Raw genomic sequence first — 18,172 nt, 5'->3', positions numbered from 1 at the left:
CCACTCAGGGATGAGTGAGGCTGGTCACTCTCATCTTAAATGTCAAGACCAACTTGCCTAGCTCCGGGCTCCTATGCTTCTCATATGGCAAGACGGTATTAGATGATGAATGAATGAATTAATGAAATAAAGTGAATAAACTGTTTTGAAAAGTTTTTTTTTTTTAACCCACCCCCTTTCAAAAATCCTGTGCACGGCCCTGGTACCCAGCATAAGACTGAAATTAGAAAATACAGCATCGATATTGTCAATAAACCGAAGCATTTGAAGACGAATGTCAGAAATTTGGCAAAAGTACAGAGGATGGCAACAAGAATGTTACCATTGTTTGAGGGAACTGTCTTATGAAAAGAGACTGAAGAAGCTGATGTTGTCAATCTTCACTGAGAGAAGAGAGAGGAGACTTGATTGCGATGATAAAAGGAGTTAGGAAACTGGAAATGGTGGCTAGAGACGATTTGTTTATGGATGATGGTAGACGAACAAGAGGACATAAATATAAACTGAAGAATAGATGCTTAAATGATATGAAAATTTTAGTTTCCCAAAACAGAAGCATAGACATTGGGAGCAGACTGGAAGAGGAGATGGTGCAAACATAGAACATCCGTGTGTTTAAATGTAGATCGGATTATTCAAGATGTGGAGACTAGAGAGTACAAGCTTAGCTCAAATCCTGTATACTACGACTAGGATAAATACACACACACACACACACACACACACACACACACACACACACACACACACACACACACACACATTGATCAAAACATAGCACCCGCTCTCACTTCGCAAGTTGCGGATGCAATTGTCACTGGACTGAAGTACAGTAGTTACTGGATGACTTAACTTCGAATGAAATGGTTACTTGGTAACTCCTTGATTACAATGGTTTCTTTTTAAATCTCAAATAGCCTTCTACACAACAGTAGTCGAGTGATTAGAGGTGGTAATAACGAGGCTGCTATCCCGCTTTGAATGGTGGTGCAAGCAGCAGGAACCATGTGACTCAAGTGTCAATCCACCTTTTCTATGTTGGCAGGTAAAATGAGTACCTAGGACAATACTTATGGAAGAGATAACAGTGTTAACATGGATGATGCTGTGACCTTGTTTCCAAGGACGGTGGTTGAATAATACACCACAGCCTCAAAGACTTAAGTTAGGGAGATGAGTTCAGCAGCTATGTGCCTCAAGGCATCTGCCCCCCACCTTACCTTTACCATTAGAAAATTTTTGTGAGTCATGAAGGATCATCTCCAGCACTAAAAGCATCAGTCAGAAAAAAAAAAAAAAACGAATATCGAATGCCGGGGCTGAAGCATTAACTGTTAGAGATAATCAGAAAAGTCTGGTAAACTTACAGTCCTCATTACAAGACAAGGATGTGTTCAGCATATCACATTTTTCTACAGAATTGGTATTTCGAAGTGTGGGAAACTGGCAGATCAACTTTACCGGTAGCAATGGAACTTTAACTCTTCGAATCCGGTGATTTCCTTTTAAGTTTACTGTGCTGCTGCCATTTGATTTTTTTCAACTTAAGCCTCTCACATTGGAAAGGTTTATTAAGGCTCTACCTAACCCCTTCAGTTTGAAAAGACTGTTAGAACTTGGAAAAAATAGCACAAAAAAAACTTCATTTGGCTCGTTGAGTTAATATGCAATCATGCTCTAGCTTACAGTGGACTTAATAGCAAAGAGGAATATAAGGAATAAAATGATCCACAGGTATACATGGCGAGTGATGAGAAGGGTGGGTGGTGAACTGAATGAAAGGAAGGCAATGATTGATTATGTGTGTGTGGATGAAAGGATGCGAAGGTGTGTAAAGGATGCAAGAGTGTATAGAGGTTGGGGGAGTGGACTTTCTGACCACTACGTGGTGGTGGCCAGAATTAGAATGCAAGTAAGATGGAGGAATAGAAGAAGGGAAAGACGAGAGGAAGGAGTAGTTGCAAGGAGAGTGGAAAGGTTACAAGAGGATGAGAAAAAGGCAGAATATAAGAGAGAAGTGGAGGAACGATTGGGCAAATATGAATTGGAGCAGATGGGAGACGTGGAAGGTGTGTGTAAGATATTTACAGAAGAAATATGTGCAGCATGTGATGTGGTGTGTGGAATGAAGAGAAGACGGAGGGGGGTGCAAGGAACAGCGTGGTGGACTGAAGAGGTGAAACAGGCTGTGGCACAAAAGAAGAAAGCATACAATGAATGGATGAGAAATAGGGGCGTGGAAGAAGTTGAGAGGCGGAAGAGAGAGTTATATGTGGAAAGAAAGAGAGAGGTGAAAAGATTAGTAAGAGAGAGTAAGAAGAGAGTGGATGAGGAATTTGGAAGGAATTTGAGTGTAAAGTGGAGGGACTGTAAGAAAATGTTCTGGAGAGAAGTGAAAAGAGTAAGACAGGGTGGAAGTGAAGTTAGCAGGGGAGTGAATGATAAAATGGTAGATTACTAGTGGAGAAAGGAGAAAAAGTGAGCAGATGGAGAGAACACTTTAAGGAACTGTTGAACGTAGAGGATGGAAGTAATGCGAGTATAAGTGGCTGGGGAATGGCTGGGAGAAGGAGGGAGGTGAGAAGACAGGAAGAAATCAGTAGGATAGAAGTTGTGGAAGCAATGAAGAAAGTTAAATCGGGGAAAGCCCCAGGAATTGATGGAGTGTGTGGTGAAATGCTGAAGCATGGGGGAGAGATAGTAGTAGAATGGATGTGGAAGATGTGCAGATTGGCCTGGGAGGAAGGTAGAGTCCCGGAGGATTGGAAGTCAGGTATAATTATTCCCTTGTACAAAGGAAAAGGGGAAAAAGAAGTGTGTGGTAATCATAGGGGCATTTGTCTTCTTAGTATAATAGGAAAAGTGTATGGTAGGATACTTATAGACAGAGTTAGAGAAAGAACAGAGAAATTAGTTGGAGAAGAACAGGGAGGCTTTAGGAAGGGAAGAGGTTGTGTAGATCAGATATTCGTTCTTAGATCTTTAGTGGAAAGGTTTCTAGAGAAGGGAAAGAAGTTGTATGCGGCTTTCATGGATCTGGAGAAAGCATATGACAGGGTGGATAGACAAGGATTGTGGAAAGTGTTAAGAATATATGGAGTAGATGGGAAGTTGTTGAATGCTGTGAAGAGTATGTACGATGGTGCGAAGGCTGCAGTGCGTGTGGATGGTGAACTAAGTGAATTTTTCTCTTTGAAAGTTGGTTTGAAACAGGGATGTGTCATGTCTCCATGGTTGTTCAGTCTGTACATGGATGGGGTAATAAAAGAGGTACAAGGTAGGGTAGTGGATGTTGGAGTGGCCCTGGTGAGAGAGGACAGTGTTTGGACACTCCCTGTACTGTTGTTTGCAGATGATACTGAGTTGTTGAGTGAAGACGAAGGGGAGCTACAGGGCTTGGTGGATGAGTTTGAGAGAGTGTGTAAGAAACGGAATCTAAAGGTGAATGTAGGGAAGAGTAAAGTGATGGTCTTTGAGAGAGGTGAAGTTAGTGAATGTACAGCGAGGTTGGATGGTGAGGAATTGGAAAATGTGAGTACGTTTAAGTACTTGGGTAGTGTGATGAGTAAGGATGGAGGTTTGGAGGGTGAAGTGCTTGAAAGGGTGCAGCAGGGAAGAAAAGTTGCTGGTTCTTTGAAAGCAGTGATAAGAAACAGGGAAGTGAGCATGGAAGTGAAAAAGTTACTACATGACAGTATTGTGATACCAACTCTAACGTATGGAAGTGAAGCTTGGACATTGTTGGAAGGACACAAGTCAAGAGTGAGAGCAGTGGAGATGAGTTATTTAAGAGGAGCCTGTGGAGTCACGTGGAGGGACAGGCTGACGAATGAGGATATAAAGGAGCGTTGTGGTGTGGATGTGGATGTGATAGGAAGCATTATGAGGAACACACTGAGGTGGTTTGGCCATGTGGAGAGGATGGAGGGTGAAAGACTGACGAAGAGAGTGTATGTGAGTGAGGTGGAGGGGGGAAGAGGGAGGGGGAGGCCGAGGATGAGATGGAGGGATGGGGTGGAGAGGTATATGAGAGAGGGGTGTGTGAGTTGGGAGCAGGGCAGTGAAATGGCGGGGGACAGGGCGACTTGGAGGCGATTTGTTTGTGGCCACCCCAAGCGGGATTGAGGCGTCTGGCAATAGATAGATAGATAGATAGATAGATTTTTGAAAGCAAATTACTACACAGTCATCAGACCTTAACAAGATAGTTAATTCCCTTACTGTGCCCTGCATACCTCACATAATGAAGTCTTGCAGTGAGAAAAAAAAAAGAAAATTAATAAGAAAAACTTTCACTGAAGGAAAAGAACACTAACCTGTACAGAGAGAATGTTAAAAAATGATATACAAAAATGGCATAGAAAGAAATCAATATGAAAACATATAACCATGAAAAGTAAGTTCTAACAAAAAATTAAATTATCAGTAATTAACATATTGTACTAGTGCAAGAAAATCAAGCATAAACAATCCCTATAAAACCACACAATTTCATACCAGCATAGTGTATATATATGTAGAGTTTATTTGTATTCCAAGACGGTACAGGTACTGATTATACTTTACAGTATATAACTATTACAATATGATGACGTGGTTTTTATTTTATTCTTGCTCGTATCAGATTATTTCATTCAACATACAGAAGTTTTGCAGTGAATATTTAGTGAAGGTTATAACGAACTCTTCTAATTCAAGACTTTTCTGAGTGAATAGAAGTCTGTAAATGTACTGTAGGATGAATAAATTAACAAAGACATCTGAGTGAAAAGGTTAACGCTGTCATGGTCAGAACAACTCTTGAACTTTATTCCACCAACCCCAGAAGATTTTTTTAAGCCAAATCATATGAGGGGTCCAATAGTTAATACTGTCACTGTTAAATTTCTGATCATCAAAACAGCTCTTGCACACTTTTCCAATTAACAATAGGTAAATTCATTCACAAGAGTGAGTCAAAGGAGCCTGAGTTTACTGACTATTAAGCATCTCACTGTCTTTCTATTCAGCTCAGACTTTGCAAACTGGAGAAGTTAGATACTGCCATTATTAACCCTGTCCACTACTAGATTTGATGACAATGGTTAAATAAAATCAGCTAATAACAGTTTAATTAACCGCTTCAGCTTTGAGAATATGATTGTCACGTTCTTCTTGCTGGTGCCAGATAATTTCATTCGGCCATGGGAGAGAATTTTTAAACTGGAGACGTTAGATATAGCCTTGATTAACTCCACTACAATACATCCCATGTAAGTTGCGTAAAGTACTTTGAAACTATCTGTATGTCTATATCTATCAGTCTGTCTATCTACTTATAATCATACTTCATTATCCAATCAGAAATGTAAGGCCCCGGATTAAACTACTTAGTCCAGGCATGTACAGCAGGAATGGCCAGTTCTCTCTCTCTTGGGTAGCTTTATATGAGCAATTAACCTCAACCACATTTCGGATATAAACCATTGTAAGTCACACTGGTTGGAGTGCCTTACCCTATCAGACCATTAGGAATATATCTGGTATCTGTATGTGGTTGCCATCCCATGCAATAAATGATTTTCTGGGCTACAGGAAACCATTTGGTCTGTTGCCCAGTGTAAGCCACCTGAAGGTAGGTAAATAATGAAGGTAGCAAGAATAAGATATAAAATACAGTACATCTCCAGTTTAGTGAGGATGTTTTGAAAACTGTGCCATTTGAGTGGAGATGTTTGCAATAAAGCAATGATAGAATAAACCAAGGCAAATGAGGACATTGACTTACATTGTTGCCGGGCTCCATGTTGCTGGTGTCAATGGTGCGGTATATGCCGATGGGAATCTCACACGTGGTGGAGCATAGCTTCTGGTACAGACGCCCATACGTTCTGATCCACAGATCCTGCTTACCAATCTTCATCTATGGATGCAAAGGTTATGTTAGGTTATGGAATAAGTTATATAAAACATAGCAAGTAATAAGTATCTAAAGTATAATATGTACTGATTACATTCTTTGTTACTTGACACAAATAATGTATTCAGTCATGGAAATATTCCTTGTGTTCGAGGAGTGAAAATTTATTTCTATTTTCCTTAACCCCCATAGTACGCTGGCATTTTTTTCATGTCATTATTGCTGCTGACATGCTTTTTTTTTTCTTTACCTGAAAGGTTTCCAAGGGGCTATAAGTGATGACATTAACTACAACAAAATATGAAGTTAACCCTTGTTGAACTTGTCTTAAGCGCAAGTAAATTCCTTTGGAGGAACTGGCGCTTCTGAAACACAAAAGGCCAGATGTTGATGATTATAAAGGTGATGTGGATAATGATGATATTATGGTGATGTGGTAATGACAATGATGATGATGATGATGATGATGATGAGTATTACTACTGCTACTACTATAACTATTATTATTATTATTATGGCGGGTTTAAGATAAAAACTATTTGTGAGCTCTAGGAATGTAGTGCCTTGTAGCTATGATTCATGCCAAGTCCACCTGTGGCCTTGGGTGACAAGATTCACTCAGCAGAACAAGAACTTCGATGTAGGAAGCATCGGGCGGAAGCCACTTCATCAGTGTAACTTCCTCCTGATTGCCTATAAACATTTGTATCATGTACAGCACTATACTCCCCTGTGCGGTGTCTAGCACTCCTAGTCGTGTTCGTCAGTCGGTATCTATTCTGCACATGAGGAAGTGTGAATGAGGGTTGAAGGACAGACACTCTGAGAGGGCAGTGTGAGGTGCTACATTCCTAGGGCTCACAAATAAAGGGTTTTATTCTGAAACCCACCAATATACGAGCCCCATTGGAATGTAGCGCCTTGTAGCTACAAATAGATACCTACAGAAGGTTCACACTAACTCAGATAATTACAGTAACCATACAAGTATGGAGTTTTTTTTTTTTTTTTGTCAACGGTATACATTACTATTATATCACTCCCCTCCCCCCCATGGTCTTGAGCCTTAATAAACAGAGTATTATACAAGGAATAAAATTCATTAGCGACTGAGGGGTGCATTGGTGATGTGGAGGCAAGCATATCTAAGACGTATGGTATGGACCACTGGAACACTGGGTTCAGCAAGGTTGGGCACAAGTTGAAACTCTTCCAGAGGAGGGAGGCTGACGAGACTGACATGGAGTTATTGTATGCAAGGTGAAGTGAATCCTCCATAGCTACAAGGTGTTTAAAACAGTGCCAAGGTTGATCTTTCAGTCAAAAATAAGTGTCCCAGACAAACTAGAAAAGGACGGGTTGTCACTGGTTGAAATTATTAGGAGCAAAGAATCTGAAAACTGATTTCCAGCAGGACTCACATAAAGCCGTTGAAAATTAATAGAAACCTTGGAAAAGTACCTGACTTATTCTGACAGAGTTAAAGGTTTCACTGAGTTTACATAAACAACACACATGAAGCTTCATGAGAGATGCTAGGAGACCCAGAGACAGGGTGTCCGGCAGGTGAGGAAGGATGGTAATTGGATTGGGATACCATGTTTGAAGGTCTTACCCAAGCCTGTACCATCCACAGGGGCACAGCTAGTAGTACATGACCCCCAGGAACTAGCGCAGGCGTGAACTATTGCACTGGAAGTAAGATTTGGTTGAAGGGTGGAGGGAATTTGTAAATCAAGATCCACCACTGATTCAATCTTATGGTGAAGGCATCGGGGCTGCCTACTGAGAACTGTGTGATCTGGACAGGAAAATGAGTGTTTTCTCACTCCCTGTAGCCACAATAAGGTGAACTTATGATTATGATGATGATAATGATAATGATGATTATCCATTATTATTATTATTATTATTATTATTATTATTATCATCATTATTGTCAAATATACTATAATCTGAGATGTGTGTGTGTGTGTGTGTGTGTGTGTGTGTGTGTGTGTGTGTGTGTGTGTGTGTGTGTTTTATTATGCTAGGAAGAAGGAACCAAAGGTCAGGAGCCCGTAAACCGTCCCTTCCAAGGAAAAAAACGAAAACAATACAACAGAGAGCCAAATTCAAGATCTGTTCATTTCGAGATGCCTGGATACACTGCGTCTGAAAAACTGGAGATCATAGGAAGTAGGAACTACAGACAGAGGGAGACATTTCCAAAGCTGAACTATTGCATCTATGAAGGACTGACAGTAACGGTTAACTCTTGCATTAGGGAGTTGGACAGAAAAGGGATGAGAGTTTGTTGCTAGACGGGTGCTACGCTCCCGTCGTAGAGGCGAAGGGATGCAAGCAGACAATTCAGAGGATTAGCGACCATTGAAGTAGCGATAGAAAAGATATAAAGACGGAGGCTGAAGTGCAGCCAAAACTGGAAAAGGGATTTTGATAGAACTTGACACGATGGTTGTAACTGGGCTCCATATGGGTCAGTATCAATTTTATGTTGATTGACAGTTTCTGAAGGGGTGTTTTGGCCCCAAATTATTGTCTCCATTGGTGTTATAATACGCGCACATGGAGGAGGCTGTGGGGCAGTTCCGTGAGTTTCATACATCTTGGGAGAGAGAAGGAGGGAGAGGCGACTTCTACATGCACATCCCGATGCCTATTACTTAATTATTTCGTTGATGATACAAACAGGCAGTCTTATTCAACAGAAAATTGTGGTGGTGGTGGTGGTAGCTATGCTGGCGGTGGTGGTGGTAGCGATGATGACGATGGTGGTAGCTGTGGTGGTGTTAGTTGTGGTGGTGAGGGTGGTGATAGCCGTTATGGCGGTACTGGTGGTGGCTATGATGATGACGATGATGGTGGTTGTGGTGGTGGTGGTGGTTATGGTGGTGGTGGCTGTGATGATGGTGATAGCTGTTATGGTGGTGGTGGTTGCTGTGATGACAATGATGGTAGTGGTTGTAGCTGTGGTGGTGGTGATGGTAAATGTGATCATGGTGATCATGGTAGTGGTGGTGGTGGTGGTGGTAGTCATTCAGAAATGGCTCTCATTTAGGCAATTGCTTGGCAGCCTATAAGGCTGGAAAGGGTTTGCTCCAACGCAAAGCATGGTTCAGAGCCAACCCACAGGCCTTGCCATTGTTCATGCTATTGTTATTATCATTATTACGACCATGCAAGCGATGTTTACTCTCAGTTAAGTTTGGAAATAAGCTGTCTGGCCCGACACGACCGTCACGCTAATCAGAAACTAATAGTTTTACTCGTATGTGAAGTAGAGTTTAAATTCTTTGTGCATGTGATGCCTCCATTCAATATATTTTGTTATCAACTAAAAACACATCTATAAATGTGGAGGAACCCTTTGGAATCTCAAGATTTCCAAGAGAGTTTGTGTGGAGGGAGAGGGTTATGTGAGGGAATGTCTTTCGTTCCAGTATCATCATTAAGAAATAATATATCAGAGGGAAATTGTAATAACATGGCGCTGGCTTGCTCGCCACGAGCTTACAATGTGCACTTTACTGGTTAGAACTACTATTACTACTACTACGGTACTACTGCTGCTGCAGGTACTACTTCTACTACTACTACTACTACTACTACTATTACTATTATTATTATTATTATTATTATTATTATTATTACTACTACTACTACTACTATTATTATTATTATTATTATTATTATTATCATTATTATTTATTATTATTATTATTATTATTTTTATTATTATTATTATTATTATTATTATTATTATTATTATTATTGTTAACTAAGACTGCTTATAATCTCTTCAAGTCAAGTGGCCTCTCCTAAGATTAATAAACACATCTAATCAGTCAGAACAAAATACACAGTATTTGTGCAGGTTATAATGAAAGTTATTGCATTAAGTTGGTGATGAACACTGTACAGTGCATGCCTACATATATTTAAAGTTGCTCATGATTCACTATAAACCTACTCTGAAATCATATATATTTTTTTCTTATAAACTCCTAACCTCCAACCAAAGGATTGTGCATAAGAACAAATTTCTTTCGGTAATATCAGAATTTTGCTGGCAAACATCCTTAACCTATTGTACTTAACACTTTGCATAGTATATTTCTGACCTCTCTCTTACATACACACAATATGCCATGACAGCCTATCAGTGTATATGTGAGACTTACATATACAATGAAATTAGAGATACAAACATACTGATGTGAGGAATCCAGATCCCGGAGCCTGGTCAACTCCAAGCAGAAGTCGAACAAATGTGATGAGGTAGTCCTTAACGAAGGCCTGGTAGAGCAGTGTGTCCAGCATGCTTGCAGAAAACACGCTGCCAGCCGCGAAGGGAAGCCGGAACATGTACGAGATGTGTGACCCTCTCTCCTTCTCACGCTGGGGTGGAGTGGGGTTAGAGTACAAGGTGGAATGATCAGTCTCATAAAATATAAACTGAGCCCTCATTGTTGTCTGGCAGCTTGAACTGTACCTTTACTTAAAGTAACCTAATGAACCTAATCTAATATAACCTAAACTGATCTAACCTATACCTACCTTGACATACCTTACCTTACATTACCTTACCTAACCAAACCCAACTCAACCCAGCCTAACACTGCCAGCCAAGAAAGGAGGTTGAAGCATGTATAAGATGTGCGACCCTCTCTCTCTCGCACTAGGGTGGGGTGGGGTGAGATGGGGAGAGAGGTTAGAAGGGTGTATGATCATTTTCATATTAATATTTCTTAAGCCTTGTCACTCTTAATACCACCTAACCTAATCAAAGCATACATACCTTGACCTGACCTACCTTAATCTAGCCTATTTAATCATAAGCTAATCCAGCATGCTTACTGGAAACACTGTCAGCTCCAGAGGGAAAACAAAGCATGTATGAATGTGACCCTTTCTCATTCTCATGCTGGATTGGGGTTGGGATTGGAGTAGTAAACAAGGCTACGAGGGAGAAGGTCAGTGTCATACCAGTACTACTGAAGCATTCACCTCCGTGTAAAACATACAAATGTACCCTATTCTATCCTTAAGTAACCTAACTGAACAAAATCTTTAACCTCACCGTGCCTAACGAACCATACCATAACCTAATCCAACCTAATTTGCCATAATTTCCAACACCTTAACCATGGAATCACCAACACTATCACTGTCTAATGTCTTTAATCATACCATTTATTAGCACAATCATTAACACTATCATTGCCTATTTTTTTCATCTTCATCAATGATTAACATACACAATATGCAGTTATCAGCGTCATTAGTCTAAACCTTTATGTCTTATATCTATCTACCTGCAGCCAGACGCCTTAATCCTATGAGGGGATGGCCACAAACAAATCGCCTTCATGTGTCCCTGTCCCCTGCCAATGTGCTGCCCTCCCACCAGCTTATTCTCATCTTTCTCATATACCTCTCTACCTCATCTTTCCATCTCATCCTCAGTCTCCCTATCCCTCTCCCCTCTTCCACCTCACTCACATACACCCTCCTCGTTAGTCTCTCACTCCCCATCCTCTCCACATGGCCAAACCATCTCAAACTATTTCTCCCAACGCTTTTTATCACGTGCACATCACAACACTCATTCACTTCCTCATGTGTCAGATGGGGCATCCACCATCCACTCACGCAGTGTAGGGCTACTCCAGGGTACTCGCATTGAATGACAAACCATATTATTTCCTGCAAGCCAAATTATTTCATGTAAGCCAGAAAATCATTTAATACGCTGGGTGGTGACCACATAACCAACCCATACGTGTTCCATACCTATCAACAATTGGATTGGCAGAGGGTTAGTGCCCTTCCCCAGAAAACCACTAAAAAGACAAATAAAATGTCTTTATGTCTCAACTATGTAAATATCGACACCATCACTGTGTAATGTCTCGAATTATGACATCATCTGACATCTAAACCATTCTGTTATCAGTATCACTAGCTTATACTTGCATCTAAACCATGATGCAAAAACTAAGAACGTCATCATTGTCTAGTATTTTTTTTTTTTTTTTTTTTTTTTTTAGCGTGTCCGACTCTGGGCAAAAGCTTCAGGGCCTATTTTTCGGGGGCAGTGACCTATTCCAAGGCCCAGTAGTCCTCTTACACATCCACATGTCACCACTTCGGCGCTAACACCCACCATCCATATCGAATACATGCTAGGGCCGTCTCATACAGGACTAGTGTAATGGTGTTAGCGGGGGTATTTTTACGACGTGTCGGCGGGTCATCTGGTAAATCAGGAAAGTCTGCTTTTTTAGGAAATTTAAATCTTTAAACTGTTCCCTGCCCCAGCCGGGATTCGATCCTGGGTCCATTAGAATTGCAGGCCGCTTCTCTACAGATTCAGCCACCGCCTCCCCCTTGTAACACCTGTTATATTTCTAAACAGTGATCCCTTGGCTATCATTCATAACTGGTACCTAATATGGCATGTGATAATAAAACATCACGATAGCGAGTACACAGATCCAATGGAATTTATCCTAATTGGTACCAGGCATCCTAAGTGCAAGCCCAATTTTTCTCTTTTCCAACAATTTAAACTCATTAAATACAGTGATCCCTTAGTAACTGCACATAATTGGTGCCGTGCCTAGTGCGTGAAAATGAAAATGAGCGATAACAGAAGCACAGAACCTATGGGTTGTACCCTAATTGGTATAGGGAACCCCTGCTGTAAACCCAAATTTTCCATTTTACAACAATTTACACCCTCTGATACATACATACTGTAATGGTAGGTAACAGAAACACAAACAGGCATGGTTAGGTTAAAAGAATGTGATGAAAAGGGCGCAGCATAGAAGATACATGTGCCATAGAGAGAACCAAAACGAAGTTGTGGCAAGGAGTTCTGAGGCAAGGGGGTGGAGAGATAATAATATCATCACATGGGATTAACTCTCAAGTAGGGCCTCATCTTTGAATTCCTCAAAGCCATAACAAATCACGGATACTGCACCATCACTGTGGGCAAAATCCAGCTCAGGTGCACGATAACGATGCTTTTCAGCCTAAAATTTGTCATAATGACAGGAGTGCAGATTTTCATCTTGCAAAAATAACAAAACCCTGCTATAACCAAGTGTGCAATAACCAAGGGATCACTGTACATACATACTGTTATGGTAAGTATCAGAAATGCAAATAGGCATGGTTGGGTTAACTGAAAGCGATGAAAAGGGTACCATAAAACAAGAAACATGGACCACAGAGAGACTTACGATGGGCTTGTGGTAAGGGGTTCCGAGCCTAGAGGATGGAGAGTTAGTGGTCTCCACCGTCTGGAATTAACTCCCTCAGTGAGGCCTCATCTTTGAATCCCTGAAAGCCTTCAGAAACCACAGACACTGCACCATCATTGTCAGCAGAAACCAGCTCAGGTGTGTGATAACGATGCCTTTTATCTGTAAATTTGCTATAACGACAGGAGTGCAGATTTTCACCTAGTTGTGATAATGAAATCTGCTACAACCAAGAGATCACTGTAATACAATAACTGCATAATTTTGTAAAAGCTGTAATATCTGTCTAACACTTTCATCAAACATCTGTAATATTTATGTATCATCATCATCCAGCACTTATAATATTTGATATCACCTTCATCCAACACCTGCAATATTTGTCTATCACTTTCATCCAACACGTGTGATATTAGTCTATCACCTTCAACCAACACCTGTAATATTTGTCTGTCACTTTCATCAACACTGCTGTCCAACACTTCGGCTGCTCAGTCATCTACATTAATACCTTTTCAATACTCAAGCACAGAACTTTTACCATCCTCCAACACCTCTACTGCATCACTGTCTAATGCCCTAACTCACACCTTCATCTGACATTATCAACCCCTGGAATCTCCGTGACATTGTTTTCTGTGTATCCTTACTGCTAACAGACGGCTTTATTCAACTTAGCAAAGGCCTCTCATCCTAAAAGGATTTATGATGGTATATCAAACCCCTCTGCTTCAAAAAGTCTATTCAGAGTTGAATAAAATCATCAGGAGATAGCAAGAATAAAATGAAAAGGATGTTTCTGGATTCAAGCCATTCCCACTGAGCAAGGGAATGTCTTCTTCATTTTATTCTTGACATTTGATGATTTTATTCACCTTAGGATACAAAATTTAAATGTAGGGGTTAGATATAGCTGTAACTAGAGGTCCCCCCAAGGCGGGAATCACACCAGCCGCGAGCCGATACATATCTAGCGCACTCCGAATATGACCTTTGACCTTGACCTACTTTTCACCAATTTCGAACCCGTAGGAGATTTTCATCCCTACAACACACCTGTAAAATTTATAATGATATCTTGAGCAGTTGTGAAGTTATCTTGCTAACAGACACACAGACAGAGAGACAACCTGAATACAATACCAGCTTCGCTATCGCAACTGGTAATAAACCTCTCTGACACAAGAGGGCATTTCCTTTCCATCATTTATCGTCTAATGCTATGCTGTCTCATCAGTAGTACAGTAGTTTCAAGTTATTTTACTTGTGACATTTAAGGTACGGGTGACCAGTCTCACTCTTCCGTGAGTGACATTGTGCAATCAATAAACCCCAGTCATCCCTTGGATGTAAGCCTTTATGAGTTCCATCTGGGTGGAGAATCTTAATCCATTAAACCACAAATCATCATTTAGTTACACATTTACCACCCAGCACGGTAAATGGTTTCCTGGGTTACAAGAATCAATTTGGTTTGTCACTCATGTCGTCACCTGAAGGCAGCATTACTCTGAATGAAAGGATGGTGGGTGCCTCCACCTACCTGATACTACATGCCTTTCATAAGATCAATGATATTCAATGATAAAAATATTCTTAAGTACATACCATTTGGATTCTAGGGGGTTAAGTGCAATAACTGTCAAACACAACATCGTTATTTAGTACCCTCTGCCACCTAGCATCAGCACTCTTCAACATTCCTTACAAGGGTTATTCTTACATACAAACTTACCTGACAAGATTAATCATTATTTATTAAACTAGGGTGACCTACTTTTAAATATGTCAAAATGACAGTAAACAGTTACTGGTATAGAACTGATAAAAGACTGCATGATTTATGATACAAGCATCTAACTTTCAATGACTTCGGATCAAAGATAAAAAGATCATAAAGTTAATCACAGAAAGGTATTACAAATATTATTGCATTAATTTACTATTAACAGCAATCTCTAAATAAATTGAACGCAAATGACCATAAAAAGAATTCAAACATGAACTGACCTATCTTTCTAAGGGTATAAATGATTATGTGACCACCGAAGCTCCTACGACAAAAGGATATAGTAAATGAGCCTAACTATATTGATGAATACTGCCAAAACAACATTTACTACCTCTTCTTAACCATACAAGCTAGAGCCTGGCCTCCCTTGAAAAACACATAGCAGCTACAACAATAAGATAAAGATATTGGTACAGCCAGGGACAAAACTAATGTCACCTCTGTCAGCTGACATACCTAAAAGAGCCTTGGTATAATTCTCTCCCCATAGATAATGCTCTTTAATATGATGCATCAGGGAGGAGAGTGACAGACACGCCCTGAGAGTAAAGCAGACACAGCGAGGGAGTGGACCAACTTTTGTCCCTGCCTGTACACTGATACACATGTCACCATCAGTGTCTTCAGCAACATAGTGCTACAGTTAAGTAAAAATATAATTTAAAAAAACGGGGTCATGCAAATGGTAAAACAGTGTACCCCAGCAACTGAAAGTAAATACATAGGCAACAACACCAAACCACTGCCATGCAAGCCAATGCAATAATATATACAAAAAATCGCTAAAATCGTCTACGTCAAACCCTCGACAACCTCCACTACAGAGTACCACCATGAGAGCTCGAGGATGCATGCCATATTATGCTTTACACACAAAATATTTCCACTATTCATATGCAGGGATTCATAAATGAAACTTACATAAATATTCCAAATATGTCACAGATATATATATATATATATATATATATATATATATATATATATATATATATATATATATATATATATATATATATATATTTTGTCAGAAATGCAAACTGAAGTAAGCTGGAAAATCGTCATCATACCTCACTCTTATTAATGGGGCTGTATGATCTATGAACAGAAAGATCACAACAGAACTTTTGAAAAAAGGGCCACTTCTTCTGCCTTTGTGTTCTTTTTCCTGTTCTGGGATCACTGAAATAATATTAGGCAGGAACAATGCACTTCAAATCACTTCCTCTCAAGGATGCTAACGTAAGATGATTTTATTGAAGTTATAATCCATGTGAATGACAAAGGTCATATCTTACCCTACAATTCAGAAAGTCTCTCCTGATCTCAATAAAATCAGCAAGATAGAAAAAATATATAAACCATTAAAATTCATCCCCTAATTTAAATTCCAGAAAACTATTCTGCAAGTATACATGTAACCTATTTTGTAAAAAACTTTCAGGAATATGTTAATGCGTATTTAAGCCTTCAGGATATTTAGACCGTAGAAAGCAAATTAGTGGATTATTAAAAACTATTGTCTGCTGAGCTTTTTGAAAACTTCTTCCTTCAGAAGAGTGTTGGTGGAAATAACAGTAGTTTGGACACCGCTGGGTACTGTATACATCCATCACTTTAGTGTAAGCTCAATAAACTGGCAAACATGAAATTAAGGTAAGATATTAGGTATCTTTATTAGCTTTTTTTATGTGTATGACTCTTGGTATAGCCTTCACAGTTTGTTCCCAGGCCCAGCAGTCCTCCTACATACCGTAAACATATCGCCACTACGGTGCTAACATACAGTCCACACTGAATACATGCTAGGGCGTCTCATAAGAGGGTGTATTTTTCCGACATGTCAGCAGGTCTTTTGGTAGATCAGTAAACTCAGCTTTATGAAATTCAAATCCGTAAACTGTTCCCTGCCCCAGCGGGGATTCAGACCCGGGTCCATTTGGACTGCAGGCCACCTCTCTACCAATTCAGCCACTGACTCCCCATAGACATGCTTGGGTACTTTAATTAGGCTAAAACAATATAATTTTATTCAGATAAAGGAATTTCAAGCAGTCTAAATGTTAATCAAGATAAACTGCAACCCTCTGACTTTTACAAAATCTCTGAACCGAACAAAACAATCTTGTAGCAGACTAAAATTAATGCATCCACAGGATGTGAATGGGATAATGGGGTTAGTGTACTTTCAAAATAGGGCATTCCTAGTTTTTGTGTATATTTCATTACAGTATTTTTAAAGCATACTGATATATAAAAACTTACACTGATTGCATTGTATCTGATTAGCCTACTTCATAACTTTCATTAACCACTTCAGTAACGTGTACGATTAATTGTTACGTACAGTTCCTCCATATGATTCAGTTCACCTTCAAGGGAATCTCTTAATGATGGGGTAAAAGAAGACTATAAATAATCTCTCCAGATGATCATGTTTTCGCAGAATTGAGTCAAATAATCTAAAGGTAGCAAAATAAGTGAATCATCCACATGATGGGGTTTATATCGTACAGTATCATACAATTTATAAAGGTTGCATGCACTGGACTTCATCACCTAATGGCAGCTCACCAATCTTCAGTCTCTGGCAGCTTCCCAATTAGGTCCCGCATCCCTGAGATATTTTTTTTTCTTATGTGAGGAAGAAGGAACCAAAGGCAACGAGCCCGCAAAATTGTTCCTTCCAAGAGTAAAACAAAATACAAGAGAGAGCCAAATTCAAGATCCACTCATTTCGAGATGCCTGGACACACTGAATTTGAAAGACTGGAGATCATAGGAAGCAGGAAATACAGACAGAGGGAGATAGTTCCATAGTTGACATGTTGCATAAATGAAGGACTGGGAGTAATGGTTAACCCTTGCATTAGAGAGTTGGACAGAAAAGGGGTGAGAGTTTGCTGCTAGACGGGTGCTACACGCCAGTCATAGAGGTGGAGGAATGCATGCAGACAGTTCAGAGGAACAGTGACCATTGAAGTAGCGATAGAAAAGAGATAAAGATGCAACAGTGCGGCGAAGAGACAGGTTGAAGGGAGTCAGGAAGACGGGGAGAGTTAATGAGACGAAAAGCCTTTGACTCCGCCCTATTGAGAAGAGCTGGATGTGGGGAACCTCCCCACACATAAGAGTTGTACTCCACGCAGGGACGGATAAAACCCGTGTATAGAGTCAACAATTGTGCAGGGGTAAAGAAGGAAC

At 40.1% G+C, this 18,172-nt stretch overlaps 1 protein-coding gene across 1 annotated transcript in view; it reads right to left on the bottom strand.

Annotated features, from left to right (window-relative positions):
- LOC145402854 (potassium channel subfamily T member 2-like) overlaps positions 1-18,172 on the bottom strand; it is an 812,106-nt gene that overhangs the window by 129,901 nt on the left and 664,033 nt on the right. The window contains exons 25-26 of the mRNA XM_080274763.1: positions 10,115-10,300; positions 5,768-5,902 (exon numbers count right to left, since the gene is read on the bottom strand). Coding sequence (XP_080130889.1) covers positions 5,768-5,902; positions 10,115-10,300 — 321 coding nt within the window. The remainder of the gene's footprint in view (positions 1-5,767; positions 5,903-10,114; positions 10,301-18,172) is intronic.

Source organism: Coenobita brevimanus, chromosome 59 (assembly GCF_032717465.1).
Source record: "Coenobita brevimanus isolate Jiangsu-jjx chromosome 59, ASM3271746v2, whole genome shotgun sequence".
NCBI lineage: Eukaryota > Metazoa > Arthropoda > Malacostraca > Decapoda > Coenobitidae > Coenobita > Coenobita brevimanus.
This window is presented reverse-complemented; position numbering and strand designations above follow the sequence as displayed.